Genomic DNA, 16,886 nt, shown 5'->3' on the forward strand with positions numbered 1-16,886 from the left:
TTATGAAGAGTTAATAATAGTTCTTCCCAACTGACCTAAATCAAATAATAGGCCACTGGTTATGTGCAACAAAAAGTACAATACAGTGTGGTACAGTTTGTTTTGACAGGTTTTGACAAAACAATACACAGTGTCACATTTCTACAGAGTCCTTCTTTCCCTTCTATGTAATTACAGTTGCACTTGTAGCTTAAAGAGACAAGCTGCCATCTGTGAAAGAGCAGACAGCAGTGGAGCTTGACTTAAATGTGTACATACCACTGTATCATGTTTTATACACTGCAATATAATGTAGGGTATATTTATGGACAACTCCCTGAGATAATGTATTTCTCAGCAAACCAAATGCATATTTCCTGCAGATATATCTGTAGTATCTGGGAACAAGGTAGGGGGCAGTCTGAAAGTCTTCTGTTTGGTATCAGACCTAAACATACAACTTGTTCATAGTACACATCCTGGTTTCTGCAGCTCAGCACCTGTCTCTGAACCAGAGGTTGTTGATAATGGGGTGGCAGTAACTACAGTGACCGTCCCACAACAGAGAGGTCACAGCATTGACTTCCACCTCAGCTCTCGGCCATGCAAAAGAAGCAACAGCGAACTGGAGGAGTGTGCAGGAAATGCTGATAGTTTGAAGGAAGTGTTTCTCCAAACAAACAAATTTAACTATGGACAATGGTGGACTAAGGAGGCAAAACACTGTTGAAACCTTATAAGAAGCTTAGATGAAGAGAACTAAAGAGCTAAGTTTTACTGAAATGATACCCAATTACCCTAATTCCTGAAAATACAACACTGAGCCTCCACTAGATAATTGTGTTTCACTTATCAGGCACCAGGGGTCAGCACAGCTTAAACAATGTTGGGCATGAATACTAGACTGTATAATAATAGTGTCCTGAAATGCAATACAATTATGGCACTTTTTTTGTTGTTCCGATAAAATAACAGTAAATATTCAGGTATTCTGTTTTATACACTGTGATCAAACAACATCTTGTGTTCCCAAACCCTCAACTACATGTCATGTGATGTGTTTTTTCCTTGGAAAACACAATCAAATGCACTGTCAAGGAAAATGATGATGGCATTATTTTATCCTCTCCTTGCATAAAATAAAAACCCCTAAGGAGCATTTTTTTCCAGGTATAGTATGTGCTATAGTTCCAGTCTTAAAACTCAGCTCCATCCTATTTCATGTAAGAATATCATACATTAGACATTTTCTGTGTGTGCCATAAACTGCCATTGTGCCCTTGAACAACATACTCAGTCAATCCCTGCCAGCTACAGGCTGTTCTTCAGCTGACCCTTGACCCCTGACCATGTGGGGGACACAAGAAACTACATTTTTCCGTGAGAATATATATTACTCTATTATTGTAGCCTATTACATATTTGCAACGAAGTGTAGGCATTGCCAAATAGATGCTCATGCAATAGGACAATGCACTGTGGTGTAGAATAAATTAACTTGATCTTTGACGACACTCATCCTTTTCCTTATGATTGTAACATGCTAATAACAGTAGTTACATGAGCTGTCAGAATGATGTAGGTCAGCATGAGATCCCTCGGGAACTACATCACCCACAAAGCAACAGCACACCCTCACCACCAGCACAGTCTCGTTCCAAGAGACTGTAGCGTCCTCCTCTCCGTCCGCACGGCACCCAGATCTGCACATACGCGATGGGAGTTAGTGCGCGCAGCGGCCTGCGTGCTTCAACCATCGCTGTGTTTTGTAGATCAGTGACAGAAGAAGCACTTGTTCCCACGTATGTGGACTGCGCCCCGGTGTATTTGATGCAAAGTCAGCCCACAGACTGACAGCTTGGTGTTCGAAATGTCAAGTCTCTTTGGAGGAAAAGCCTGTTTGAATACGATGGACCTCCGGACAGCTGGATGAGCAGCACGAACAAGGACTCCCTGGCGCGTTTTAGTGTGTCGCCAAATTGGGTTACTGATCTGGATGGTCCCTATATTTACTCGGATGCAATACGCCCATGCGACTGTGGATGTTGCTGCCTTCAGTGTCCAGGTTAGGTTACAGTAAATGCTATTTGTTTACGCGTTACAATAAAGCTGTTTGGGGCGGAAGAAGCAAGCCGGGACTGGATACAACATTTACTGCGCGCATCATAAATAACCGTTTCCAAAAGCTTACTATATTGTTGGTGTTATTATTAAGATGGGGGTCGATCTATTTATAAGGGAAACAAGGAGCCTTCGTCGCATTATTTCATCTAGTCCACTTGGATCGGAGATTGTAATGCTGAAATACCTCAATGCAAACCGTCGTTGACAATATTTTCCACCTTGTTCTCGCCGTGCGAGGTGTTTCCTAAAGAAGTGGTGGACATTTAAATCCTTCGCTACAAGACTATTGACTGATGATCTGAAACAACCAAGCGTGCTCTTGAGGCAGCAGGATAATGATAATAGACACTGGCATCCCTTTACTGTCTCCAGTGAAGAAGAGTTGCATTTCTCACCGAGGACTTGTCACCATCACCAATGTAGCCCAGCAGAAGCGACTGGACCAGGCCGCTGCACAGAGACGGAGGCGGGTTTGTTGTGCTCAGACTCGGCTGGATGCTGAACATGGTGCCACTTCACAGCTCTGTATCCAATACCTGCCGCCGTGCCCTCGGCTTGTTTCTGTGATTCCCCAGCTGTCTTAAAATGGACGGGGTCTTTTTGATAAAAGCTATTCATGGACGTTGAACAGGCTCGTGAGTGGGACATGCATGCAGGATTTAGCCTGGGCCGTTTTGTCGGGATGTAGGGCGAATATCTGCCGATGTTTCCAAACACAGAATAGGAGAGAAAACAGCCCGAGCTGATGGAGATGGCTGGCGGGGAGGTGCATCTACACTGGGCTGGATGAGAAATAATATTGACCCCTGCTGAGAGGATTTTAAACACAAACTGCTGTTCTTAGCGACAGCCTAAATAGTCATGATTCCATAATAAGATACATACTTAAGTTTTGGCGTTATTATCTCCTCCGAGTGCCTTAACGGACTGAGATTAACTTCAGAAGAGGTTGTGTGTTTATTAGGGTGAAAGATACAAAACTGTAACTCATGAGTCCACATTGTTTTTGTTAAATTCAGATGTTTAATTGTTATAGCAGAGTAGGACATTGTTATTAAGTATGTACATTTTTTTTTATTTCTTTTTTTTTTTTTTATAAATTGTAGGCAGCAATTCAGAGACCAGAATTCACTCACTGATCATGAGCTCATCAGCATGAAGGCATCTTTTTGACGAATTTCATCAGACCTTCTGTTTCTTGGATTTGAGATCTTAGATTGCTTATGTATTTGCATATTCACTGGTCTGTGAGGGTCTGTGGCAGCTTTCCAAAAGACACAATAGTGAAAACAATCAATTAGGGTTTGGGGGTTCCACTTATGGACTCTTTCTGCTGAGTGTCATTGTTTGACATGATGTACGTTGTCCCTGAATGAACTTGCCTTTGGGAATACATGTTACTTACACACTGCGTAGCAACAGCACAACAGCAACCGGTGACAGGATTTGGCACAGTTTCAACAGCGAGATGTGGTGATGGGGGAGAGCAGTTGCAGCTCTCTGATCCTCTGATCCCCTCTACCCCCCACTGGTGGTTGAGGAGACCTCGCCTCTGTCAATGGGCCCTGTATGGATTTTGTGCCTGAGTTGACAGAGGGCAGGCCTACAGCCTCAAACAGCAGTCAAGCTGCTATGAACCCATACGGCAGAGCGAGCAGCACAGCGACCCCCCTATCCTGCACCAGCTGTGGGGGCAGCTGCTCCCCGCCTCCACCTTGCCTAATCCCGCCTGGGCCCCACTTCTCTACTACCTCCTCATCCTCCATGCCCCCAAATATGACCCCTCCGCCGCCAATGTGTCCGGCCCCAGTAGTGCAGGGGGAGAATGGCAGCAGCTGGAACTCCTCCACCATCTCCTCCTCTGGCTCCCCAGACTCCCACCCTGGTCACCGCTGTGCTGCCAACAACCCCAACCCCTTCTGGACGGCAGTGTTCGACTATGAGGCCACAGCAGACGAGGAGTTAACCCTGCGGCGCGGGGACCTCCTTGAGGTTCTCTCCAAAGACTCAAAAGTGTCTGGGGATGAGGGTTGGTGGACAGGAAAGATCCAGGACAAGGTGGGTATCTTTCCATGCAATTACGTCACAAGGGGGGATGCCGCCAACTACCAGCAGCTGACTGCAGGAGGGCGGGTGGCAGGCGGGGTGGGTGATTGCCCCTTGGAGATAGACTTCTCAGAACTGCTCCTGGAGGAGGTGATTGGAGCTGGTGGGTTTGGGAAGGTGTACAGAGGAGTATGGCGGGTAGAAGAAGTAGCAGTAAAGGCCGCCAGGCAAGACCCCGACGAGGATATTAGTGCCACAGCAGAGAACGTGCGGCAGGAGGCCAGGCTGTTCTGGATGCTCCGGCACCCCAACATCATCAGTCTCCGTGGGGTCTGCCTGCGGGAGCCCAACCTGTGCTTGGTAATGGAGTATGCCAGAGGGGGGGCTCTGAATCGAGCGCTTGCTGGAAAGAAGGTGCCCCCGAGGGTTCTGGTGAACTGGGCGGTCCAGGTTGCCACAGGGATGGACTACCTACACAACCAGGCATTCGTACCTATCATCCACAGAGACCTCAAGTCCAGCAATAGTAAGTACTGCAAACAAGTGAGACTTTAATCAGGGAGACTTAAATCAGTAAATGGAGTTTGCTCAGTTGCCATGGAGATATTTCAGTCATTATCATGTGACCTAAAAAAGACATGCCATAAAAGGTTTTATTTACAGGTTGGCCAAAACTAAGTAGACGTTACACTAAGATATTCTTTGCCATGGTACACATTCCAATGTCAGCAATGGCCCTTAAAGCTCACCCCTCTGTATGGACCATCTAACTCACGGCTGAGAGGCTCAACACCAGGTGAATAGAGGCAGCACTAATCAGTAATCTAGACTGTACAGTGTTTGCTGAAACTGTTTTAGAGAGATGTTGATGATATTCCACTTGAGTCCTATTGTAGGATGTAGTTTGTGTGGCTGTTAAAATATAATTTATTTTATTTTTTATTTTATTTTTTGATACATAATATCAATTGCAAAACTCAAACCTACCCTTTGAGGAATGGTTTGACATTTTGAGAAATACACTTATTCTAGTTACTACCAAGAGCTGGATAAGATGGCTGATACCACTTTTATGTCTGTACGGTAAATATAAAGCTATAGCCAGGCGACAGTTAGCTTAGCTTAGCCTAAAGACTGGAAACAGGGAGACAGATAGCTTGGCTCTGTCCAAAGGTAACAAAATTAGCCTATACCTAAATCTCACTAATTAACACGTTTTATGTTGTTTGTTTAATCTTTACAAAAACTGAAGTTTGAAAATGACATGTTGTGGTTTTACGTACTATTCAGACTATTTTTTTGTCTGAGTTCTTCACATTTCTGGAGTTTAATGTGTCAGTGAGCTTTAGAGATGCTGGTAAAATATTTTATCACCTTTTGGACAGAGTCAGACTAGCAGTTTCCTCCCATTTCCAGTCTTTGTGCTAAACTGAGCATATCTCCTACAATCTCTTGGCATTAGCTTCAAATTTACGGTATACAAACAATCTTCTCATTTCTCATCATCACCCTTTGAAATGTCAAAATCTTTACATAAAGCAGAGATGAATTATTTTACAGTACTTAAGGACAGGACAGAAATATCAAATAAGAGTAATACTTTATACTAGTAACAAATGAACCATTGAAAAGGATTGTATTGTGATATGTTGCTGTATTGATTAATAGTCCCCCTTCTAATATTGACATGTTTGCCATCTAGTTCTGTATCTATATTACATCTATTACTTTCTATGATTGGTCTGCAGCAAATCCCCGGGGCAAGTGTACATTTATAAATGTACAGACATTCAGCCTTCTTGTGATCATTTCATGACATTACAGAAATGTGATACTGAATATTAACATCCAGATACTTTTTTGGGAGCTGACACTTGATGAGAAACTTAAATTGAACCCAGCAGGGCGGCTTAAGTGCTGGAGAGCTGGTCTCCTCCTGCCATCTTTTCCCTGTCATCTCTCTCTGCACCTCCTTTTGCTCTTCTTCATCCTCCTCCTCTTTCCTCCCCTCCTCAAGGAGAGCAGTTCTGCTCTGCAACTCACTGAGCTATTTTTGGTCCTTTGTGCTATTTGCTGTTTTAAAGACGCAGTTGCAGTTGTTGGTGCATCAAAGAAATAACCCACAGTGAGCATCTAAGTGCATTTTTTGTGTGTGTGTGTGTGTGTGTGTGTGTGTGTGTTTGTGTACATGCAGGTCAGACTGTGTGTTTCTATCAAGTGTACAAATATGGGTGGAGTGTGCAGGATGTTGACTAAAGGCATTTTAAAGAGGGAGACAGGCAGAAAAGTAAGTGTAGCTGAAACACACTCGCTGTTGATCTGCCGAAATGTTTCCATAATCTTCAATCCCTCACTCGGTCTGCTTGAGTTTCACTCTTAAGCATGCATACCCTGCTCCCGTCTCTTGACTCTCCCCCCTCCCTGTGTGGCTCAATAACAGTAATGATGGGGGATCAGATGCGTATTGGACAGCACAGCCTTGACAACAACACCATAACACTGCCTTTCCATGGTGACATGGGCACTGCTTCTGTGCCACTGAGTCATACAGCTGCTAGCTGCTGTCTGCTACAGCACAAAATGTCAGTCCCCAAATTTAGAGTATTGTCTGTGTGAAAATAGCAACTGAATAAATGCAGGAATGTCTAATGAAGGGCTTTGACCCTGTTTTCCACCCGATTACAACAATGACTGAAAATATGTGGGCGCTAATCATTAAGTATGTGATTAGACTGTGACTCACACCCATACTGAGGGATGTTTGCAAAAGCCTGGCGATGATCAGAAGGGTGAGGCATGGACAGAAAGTGAGAGAGACAGAGGTAGGGAGTCAAAAGATTTGGAGAAAAACAGGGTGGAATAGATCAGGTTGTGAAGGGAAAATAAGCTCAGGTACCAGAGAGAGCGGAGATGTATGAAGCGAGAGAGGAGAGGGATGGGAAACAACAAGAAAAGGAGCGCGCGGGGATAAACAGCGGTTCATCTCAGTTTAGGGTTACACCTCAGCTCATTGTCCAGGTGCGCTGGTCTCAGGTGTCCTCTTTAAACCGCCGACCACTTGGCATCACTGCGGTTACAGAGCAGCTCAGGCCCCGAGCCTCTCCTGTCTTCCACCAGCCAGCTTCTGCGCTCAGTAAACACACAATCTTTATTCTCCCACAGAAGAATTCATCAAGACAAAATGTGACATTGCTCACTGACTCGGTGTGTTTGAAGCTTTACAAACATGCTACAACCAAGGGATTTTATTTTTATTTTTGGCCCACTCAAATGCTTTCATCTAATTTTATCCCTCCCTAAGTTAAAGATTTTTAAGACGTATCCTTGTGCATGTGTGCGTGTATTCTTTGTTTTTTGAGTGTTGTAGGTCTGTCGAGGCCCACAGTGAGTCTGTGTAACGGGGTTAATCTGATTACGGTGAACTCCTTAACGTAATGTCACAGCATGTTTGTGTGTTGGTAGGTCATGGCACCTGTGGTTACACCTTACCTGTCACTCTGATCCTGGATCAGCCTCTAGTCTCTCAAAGCATAGGGCACCCGTCTTCTTTGATTGGCTCGCCTGACATGTGGGATAAAAGTAGAAACAATAAAAAGGTTCAGAGTGCCCTTGATTCCTTGGGGTGCAACCTTCATCTTCAAATAATCTATTTTATTTTCTTGAATAATCTAATAACGGGATACTTTGCCTATTTTAATCCAGCTCTGTGCCATCCTTGTGTGGACAGTGTGTTTAGAGAACAGTGTTTGGCTTCCCTCTGTGGTGCCAGAGCATGGAGGAGCAGAGCAACGGAGATCAGACGAATTTTGACGGTCCTCCGCTTTTCTGCTCCAATTTTGGCAGACCCCCGCTGCTCCACTGGGAGCTCTGTGCACTGGCGCCACTAAGGGAAGACAAACATCGCTCATCAAAACACACTGCCCACACTGCCATGACACAGAGCTGGATTTAAAGCAGCAAAATATCTTTTCAATTGGATGGTCTCTAAAATAAAACGTTGCAACTTCACACATTCAATTTTTTTTGTCTGATCAACAGTCCAAAACCCAAAGTTATTCAGTTTACAGACCACTAAGAAAATAAGTAACTATCCACATTTAAGAAGCTAGAACCAGCGTGTTGCAGATTGATTTAGTCAATTGAGTAATCAATTAATCACTTCAGCATCATATGAGACTAGATATTAATTTTGGCTCATAATATCCTGATACAACCTAAAACTAATAATTTTTCCTCATTTTCATGAACCAAAAGTAAGCAAATAGTAGTTGAGTGAAATGAATCATACCACCTTCGAATTTTCCAAAATAACCAATAGTAATATTTTAATTTATATCATAAAGTATTGACAGTGTATTTGGTCAAATATATTGTAGTATTTATTTCACATACTCATTTCTCACTCGCATTACTACTGCCTTGATATGCCTAGTCATGGTTCCTTTTTAAAGTACATGTGTGACACTGACACTTAATACGGAGCTTTATAGAGGCTTTGAGTCATCTGCAGGTAAGACAATACAGGTGAGCTGATCACCTGTCGCAGTAAGACACAGGCTGGGTCATATGTGTACCTGCAGCCAGCTCTTACATACAGAAAATGTCTCATAGGGGGACTATGTCTTACTGTAAATGTTTAAATACTGTAGATACTGCTAATATTTGTCTTTCCCATGAACACCTGATAGATAAGATGTCGCCACCTTAACTCAACTCTTATTAAAACAAATGTGAATATAAGTTGTAATTTTATAGTCCCAGATAAAGCTTCTGTGTTGTTGTTTTACTGTCAAGGCAGAGCCTGATAGACACCCTCAAAAAGTATGGTTGACATCACCTGTTGTGACCATGGAACTTTCAAATGGACGCCATATTTACTCAGTCAACAAATCATCTGAACAGGGAGCCCTGCGTCTCGAAGCAGGCTTGTCAAGTATGCAGTTTGCTCATAGAGGACTATTTAGATTAAAGCTAGAAAATACAAATTTATATAATAGATTTCTTTGGGCTTTTTCCTTTCATTTTGGTGTTAAACTAGCTATCATGACACCAACAACAGCCCATGCTGCTGTAAATTAACAGATTAGCAAGGCGAGATATGGCAAATAGTTGCTGCCATTGAAAAGCCTGCACCTAGCTGGGTGTGTGTGTGTGTATGTGTGTGTGTGTGAGAATGTAAGTGAGTCTGTTGAGGAAAGGATTAGAGTGGAGGCCAGTGCCGGTTGATAATCCCTTAGACAGACAGAGCGGTGGAGGCCGAGACTGTGACTAACTGGAGTGTGAGCTAGCAATACTGCATTAACCCTACTTAACATTAGTTGCAGTGATAGAGACTTGGAGGTAGTTGCTGTTTGTAAGTTTAAATTTAATGTAGAATAACGTATGTGGAGATTTAGTCATAAATAAATAGCAATGGGTTGTACAATATAAGCTAATGTATCGAATCGTCGTCACTTAATACCTTATTCACAACCAGTAACTGCCACACAGCTGTGTAGCTGACCAAACCAAATGACAAAGTTAACGTTTGCTTGCTAGTATGCCCCAATTTTGAGATATGGTCAACGCATTTGACCTGACACAAAAATAAAATGCTGTTTAATAATTATCTAAACTGAAACAATGTTAACACCACAAATCTCAAATTAGAAACGTCATGCTTGTAACTTTAGTCTAAAGTCGCATAGCCTTGGTCAGGTCAAACTGACCTAATAACTTAAGCTAGGTTAGCAGAATCTAATATTCTAAACTGCATGAATACTATTAACTAAAGACAACTTTTACAAAGAATTAGTTGTTGCTAAATATTAACAGAAAAACAGAGATAAACAAACATCTTCTCTAGTTGTGGGGTCAAAAAAACCTCCCAGCAAATTAAATTCAACAGAGCTACATTTCGATCGAACAGAGATGTTCATCAAAATGTTTATTGTCAAATGTGTTGTCTGACCTTTGCTAAATACACCTGGTAACTACCAGGGAATGTAACTAATTGAACCCAAAGAAACAGTATATTATAATTGAACCAACTGACAAAGCTAACGTTGCTAATTTACAATTTAGACTGAAGACTTAAAGAGGTTATGGTATATAGTCAACACATCTGACCTGGTACTTGAATTAAATTTTCGAAATATTATGCGGATATATTTAGTTTAGCATAATCAGACTCGTCCCACTTTTTTAAAACTGTATTCAGTCTCCATGTATGCATAAATTAAGCAAAGTCATAGGTAGCAGTTAACACTAAAACGGAAAGTGATGGATTTATGAAGAGCTGCAACCCAATCCTAATGGATAGCATATTTATTTTATTTATTTATTAGCATGTTTACAGTTTCCCTTTTCCGCCTTGTGTATGGGTTGTTAAATTATTGTTCAATTTAGGAACATTTTAAAGAGAATACTAAGATTTTGAAAAGGGAGGGGAACGTGTTCACCAGTAGTAATTGGGTTCTTGAGACAGAATGAATACACGACAGGCTGTGTTTTAATTTCTGTGTGGCAATGCCTGCACGCTTGGTGTGTGAGTAATAGGCCAGTGTGCATATGGAGGTCGGGCAGCAGGACTTGCTGGCGCTAGGGCAGAGAACTCACTCCTACTATCACACTCATGTACACAACAGGGCAACAATGACCCCATTCTCACACAGCAACCCAAGACAGAGCGAGAGAGCCGGGCCCACAATGGCAGAAGTCACTGCAGGGGGGATGGGGGGGGGGGGGGGGGGGGGGGGGGCGAAGGATGAGAGATAGAGGCAGCGAGGGGAGACTGTAGGCTGTGAATGACAGAGCGGAGAGATGGATGGAAGCAAGGCAGGATGGGTAAAGGAATGCAGTGGCTGTGGAGAAACCCCTGGAGGCTCGGTTGGGAAAGGGAATAGAGAGATGGATGGGGGGAGGAAGAGATGAAGGCAGGAATAGGGAGAAGTATAAGGCCAGTTTGAGAAGAGGTCAAACCATTCATCTCTCTCTCGGTGAGTTGGCTACAGATTAAGGCTAACGGCCTTGATGGACTCTACACTGCAATGTTCCGCTATCTGCAACTGTCTGTACGGCAGGCCTCATTATATCAATATACTTCAAGTTCAAGTCAAAGGCACATTATTTAACAACTGCAGCCATATGAACACCAGCATGTGCAGATAATAATCTAAAACAAATTCCCTATAATGGCAACCTGGGTTAAAGTAGAAGAAGCATACTAAGCTTTCCAAATCACATTGACAAGTAAATGTATGTGCATTACTGTTTGAAGAGATATATTTAAATGATACATAACAATTTAAATTAAGTTCCAATGATATTGAACACCAGCATGTGCAGATAATAATCTAAAACAAATTCCCTATAATAGCAACCTGGGTCAAAGTAGAAGTAGCATACTAAGCTTTCCAAATCATCTTGACAAGTAAATGTATGTGCATTACTGTTTGAAGAGATATATTTAAATGATACATTCCACTTTAAATTAAGTTCCAATGATATTGAGCGAGCCCCAGAAAAAGGTTCCTGTCCTCATTTTGTCCATCACCACTGGTCCACACTGAAATATCTAAAAAGAAATTAAATGGATTGCTATGTAATTTGGTGCAGATCTCCATAGTCTTGCATTGCAAGATCTATCTCCACAGTGCTGCGTCAGCCCTGGAGTAAGGTCTGGCTACACCGCTTATCTATTCTGGGATAGGGGAAAAGAACGGGTGCAACTTTCGCTCTGGCATGCTTGTATTTCTTTAAACCAATCACAACCATCCTGGGCAGCGCTAAGCCCTGGATGAAGCAAAATACATAGCAGAGATAGAGGAAGGGGAGCGCCGGATGTCAAGCTTTATCCGGGCAGATATAGCCTGACATCTGTGGTTTTGAGTGTTATATCTCCACACCTATTCAATGGATCACCACGAAACATGGTTCATACATCCACCTCCTGCCTCATGATGAGTAACAACTTTGGTGATACTATAAGTTTTCATATAGCACCATCATCAAGTCAGTTTTAATCTGCCCAATACTTTGGTTTAGGTCCAAATATCTGCAAAACTAATGCCATTCCCATCAACCCATCTGTAATTTGCATTTAGTGCTAAATGGCAAATATTCTCATCCTAAGATGGTATGGTACATGATAAACAGTATACCTGCTATCATCATGTTAGCATACAGTGACCATGTTGGCATGTTGACATTAGTTTTTAGCATAAAGCACCACTAGTGTGAGTATAGGCTTCTTAAAGCAGCAAATTCATCCAAAAACAGACGCCCAAAACATACTGTAGCAGTGATGTTTTCTGTTTGCATGGGAGCAATCTGTTGTTGTGTTTTTCCTCTGTTGGCAATATCCATTCAGACTAAACATCTAATGTCATGTTGAGATTCAGTATCTCCACTGCAGCTCCAAATGGAGTAAATTTTGCAAACCATCTCAGACGTCAAATGTGGGTAAAAATGTGTGTCAGGACATTTTATTTTAGACTCAGTGTTATTCTGACAGCTGCAACAGCAGGGAGAAAACCAGAGAGATGAGTTCTGATCAGACCAGAATGCATCACGTAATAAGACACGATTCACATTGTGGAGGGGTTGATTTTACTGTTTCTCAGTAGTAGTGGACTGAGAACCCAGGTTGAGGGAAAATTATAGTACCTGACAACGAACTAAAAGTCAGGCTGATGACAACAAACAGTGAAGAGTATGAGGAGTTGTTAGAAGGACTTTGGACTGTTGTCAGTTCTCTGGCACCGCACGAACTCGGCCACACTGCTGACCGATGTTAGTATTGCCTCGCTGTCGGAACACGGCTGAGTTTCAGTCTGTCTCAGTGAGTGAGAGGGAGGGCTACAGTGACACAACTAAACCAAACGGTGACACCCAGTCAATGGCTGCATGATTGCAAATATACACAAAGACACACACACACACACACACACACACACACTCACACGTCTCCACTGCTCAATAAAAAGTTGATATGAAGCCAGTTAACAGGGTGGACTCCATGCTGCTCTCTTTTACTGCAGTGCAGCTCAGGCTCTGTGTGGACCTGCCAAGCACACTGACACACATTTACACATCGTCCTGCTGTATGTTGTACATTATGAATTCCATAATTCAGCTGAGGAACAGTTTTAGTGAAACACACTGTGGTTTGATTTGTTGCTTGTGATCACTGTTCAAATGTTAAGATTTTTTATCAAACTTTTTTGATCATGAAACTGCATCCAAAGCAGGCCCAAAGAGCTTTTTATTGTACTCTGTGTCAAGAGACAGGCAAACAGTTGTGCGGGAAACACCAACGTTAAACGCTACAGGCAGTGTCTTTCCTTATCATCGCCTCGAATTCACCTCAGCTCTTCAGTCAGACGGTGTGTCTGAGACAGTCTGAGAAGCAGCGGGACGAGTTGTCGTCTGAAATATAAATCCAAGATGACAAAGAAGTGTAACCAGAGGTGAAAACACTCAGTGACAAAATATTTGTGTTTTACAATTTCTTTTTTTTTTTTGGCTTTAGCTATCAAATGAGTTTTGGTTTTGTGAAGTCAAAGTTTCCTGCAGAATAATGCTCCTGAATATAAACACAATACGACATTCTGTTTCTCACCACTATACGGGGGCAAAGCGATAAACAGTAATGTCACACACTTACATTGGCATCTCCTGTGCTGTTGTATGTTGGGTGGCTGTTGACTCTGCTGTTAGGAGGTCATTGTTGTTCGCCAGCAGCCTGGCACGGAGAGTGGGGAGTCGGGCCAAGCAGAGAGGGCACTGGGTGTCCCCCGAGTCGAAGGTCCTTCACCCAGTTTCACTGTGGAGTCAAGTAGAGGACACTTCAGTCAGACAACAGACGTGTAAAGTGTATGGAGTCTGTCTAAGAAGTTAATGTTTTATTGAACGTTAATGTTCAGGAGAGATTAGACATGTGGAAATGTCATGTTTTACACTTGAGTGGATTCCTGGACAACCCACTGAGAGATTAGGTCCATCTATAAATCATGCATGAATTAAATTTCTTTTTTTTCTTTTTATTATACTTTATTAATCCCACAAGGGGAAGCTACACTTTACACTCTGTTGTTATTACACACATTACACACAGGCCTGAATTACACACACATGCTCCGGACCTATACCTGGACTAATGGAGAGATGTCAGAGTGAGCCCATGGAAAGGTGCCCCGAGCAGTTGGGGGTTCGGTGCCTTGCTCGAGAGCACCTTGGCAGTGCCCAGGAGTGACATGCAATACTGAATTCAATAGACAACACTGCTCAGTTCGTTGTTGGGTTATTGCTTTTTATCAATTTTCACTTGTTCAGAGAATGACAATAACTGACCTTTACATGCTATAAGATTTTTTTTAAAGAAAGAAAAATAGTTGTAATGACTGGATTTGCACTGGGAAGTTGAATTAAGCGTTTTGTTTGTGGGTGCATATTTTGCATCATAAATAACAATAGAAACACTTGTATGTCTTTGTTTCCCCAGAATTGATAGAAGAAATGGGCGACACTCCTGGTAAAAAAAAAAAAAAAAAAAAAAAAAAAAAAAAAAAAAAAAAAGTGAAAAAAGATCGTAATTTGGGGGATTTTTACTGTCAAATTTTTGTTATGACGCCTTCATCAGAGCTATTAGTTGTGAACCAAACTCACCAAAGTAATCAAGACATGAGGTGATTCTTTTGCTTTTGCGTGCCAACATTGTCCTAAAGCAGGGGTCTCAAACTCAATTTACTTGGGGGCCGCTGCAAGTAGAGTCTGGGTTTGGCTGGGCTGCATCAAGTATTCCAAAAAAAACCTCTATTTCCTCAAAAAAAAGGCGCGGAACTGCCGGTGCTCTAAACCCCTAGATCTGATATGGTTGGTGCATTTCACAACAACAGACATCACATTGTCAAACCTTAGGCATTTGCCGCAAAGGGTACTTAGCTAGCTTGACAACGGTTACGCCGCTGTCAGGAGACTACTATAGCCCATAAGTGACATGCGCAATGACAAAAAGTTTCAGAACGCGCGGGCCGCACTAACACTTAACTTTGATGTCAAGAAGGGGGCCACAAAATATCATCCGGCGGGCCGCAATTGGCCCCCGGGCCGCGAGTTTGAGACCCATGTCCTAAAGCCTCTTTAAGGAAACAAAGTTGTGGTTATTTTTGCACCCAGCTTAAGGCGCCAGTTTCCCCTTTTACCCACTATGTTGGAAATAGTAAATTCCGCCTTGAATTTGACTCCATATTGTAGCACACAAAAGCAGTTAAGTTCTATGCAATTTGTCAAACTAAAGGAGCCATGAAAGTTAAAATCTGTCATAAGTAAAAATAAAAATAAAAGCTCAAATCTCTCTAAAAAATTCCCACACTGTAAGTACTCCCTTTTTCATACCACACATACACACACTCCACGCAAAAAGAGCCTAGAGAAAGCCGCCTCATTTAATACCTCGATCTCTTCTGAGAGAGGGGCTGCCTGGTCACACGAATCTGGCAGCTGTGTTTGTGTGGAGACAAAGTGAATGGCTGCAGGGTGAAACTGTGCCACTGTGCGGCTCAGGATTAGAGCCCCGATGGCCTGTGGTGGTACAAGTGGACCCAAGCCAGGGTATCAATGACATGGGAGCATACTCACTACAACCTCCATATCAAAGCACGGGGGGAAAACGGGGAAGACACCCAGTAATTCGCTGCACGTCTCATTCTGGTGTTCATCCGTTTTTATTCCTTTATTAAGTAATGCTTCTGTTCTGAAATAATGTCAAAGTCCTGTCTTTTTGAAGCAGCTACCACACTGCTATATTTTCCAACTTTTAGATAACTAGACTGAATGGTGGTTTTGATAGAAAAACAACAGTGACATTTTCACACTGTATTTGAACTAAATAGACTTGAATTTTAGGTTGTTTGAAGGTTTTTGTGTGAGTTTGAAGAGACGTTTTGTGTCTTCCTGTGCTTGAAATCTCTTGAGAGACGAGATGTGTGAAAGCCAAAGGAAAATGGAGAGACCTATTGAGATACAAAGACATCTGGTATGTGCTGCCAGGAAAATGACAAAAGCTCTCCCTCCAGTCATCTCTCTTTACCTCTTGCAGCCCGCATCTTTTCATCCACTCATTATTACCCTCTCTTTCTCGTAGTGCTTGTTCCTTTTCACCCTCATCTCTCTCTCTCTCACTCTCCCTCTGTTTCTTGCCTATTTGTACCCTCCTGCGCCGGCTCTTCCTCCCTTTTCAGCTGCTTCTTCACCATATTACATTTTCCTCTCTTGCCCTCATTTCTGCAGCGCTTCACTCTTGTCATTTTTGTCCCTTTCTTGCCTTCTTCTTCCTCTCATCCTCCATCTTCCCTCCCCCATTCACCACCCGCTTTGCCTCCTCATCTTCTGATCCCCCCCCCCCTACACACACACTCCCACCAACTCCCCACATTATGTACACACAATTTACCTCTCAGTTACTGATTTTTGACTCCCTGCACTTTTTTGCTTTCCCCGCGTCTCTTCTTCCATTTCTTCTCCCCGGTGTGTTGTGATGGGAGCCAGGCTGGCGACAGCTGCAACAGCAGACAGTCAGGCAGTGGGCACCGGCAGCGGGAGGGAGGGGAAGAGGGGATGATTATTTGGGAAAAGAGGGGATGCGAAGATACAGAGACAGTCGTAAGGCAGTAGGGTTGGAGGGGGAGCTTCCTTGTTTTTGTTGGCAGGGTTTTGATCGTTGCCGAAGCAGAAACAGAGACGTCGGGCCTACAGGG

At 42.9% G+C, this 16,886-nt stretch overlaps 1 protein-coding gene across 1 annotated transcript in view; it reads left to right on the plus strand.

Annotated features, from left to right (window-relative positions):
• Positions 1-1,678: 1,678 nt before the first annotated feature.
• map3k10 (mitogen-activated protein kinase kinase kinase 10) overlaps positions 1,679-16,886 on the plus strand; it is a 37,965-nt gene continuing 22,757 nt past the window's right edge. Inside the window, exon 1 of the mRNA XM_032507924.1 lies at positions 1,679-4,675. Coding sequence (XP_032363815.1) covers positions 3,673-4,675 — 1,003 coding nt within the window. The 5' untranslated portion in view covers positions 1,679-3,672. The remainder of the gene's footprint in view (positions 4,676-16,886) is intronic.

The sequence above is a fragment of the Etheostoma spectabile genome, chromosome 3, assembly GCF_008692095.1.
Source record: "Etheostoma spectabile isolate EspeVRDwgs_2016 chromosome 3, UIUC_Espe_1.0, whole genome shotgun sequence".
In the NCBI taxonomy this organism is placed as follows: Eukaryota; Metazoa; Chordata; class Actinopteri; order Perciformes; family Percidae; genus Etheostoma; species Etheostoma spectabile.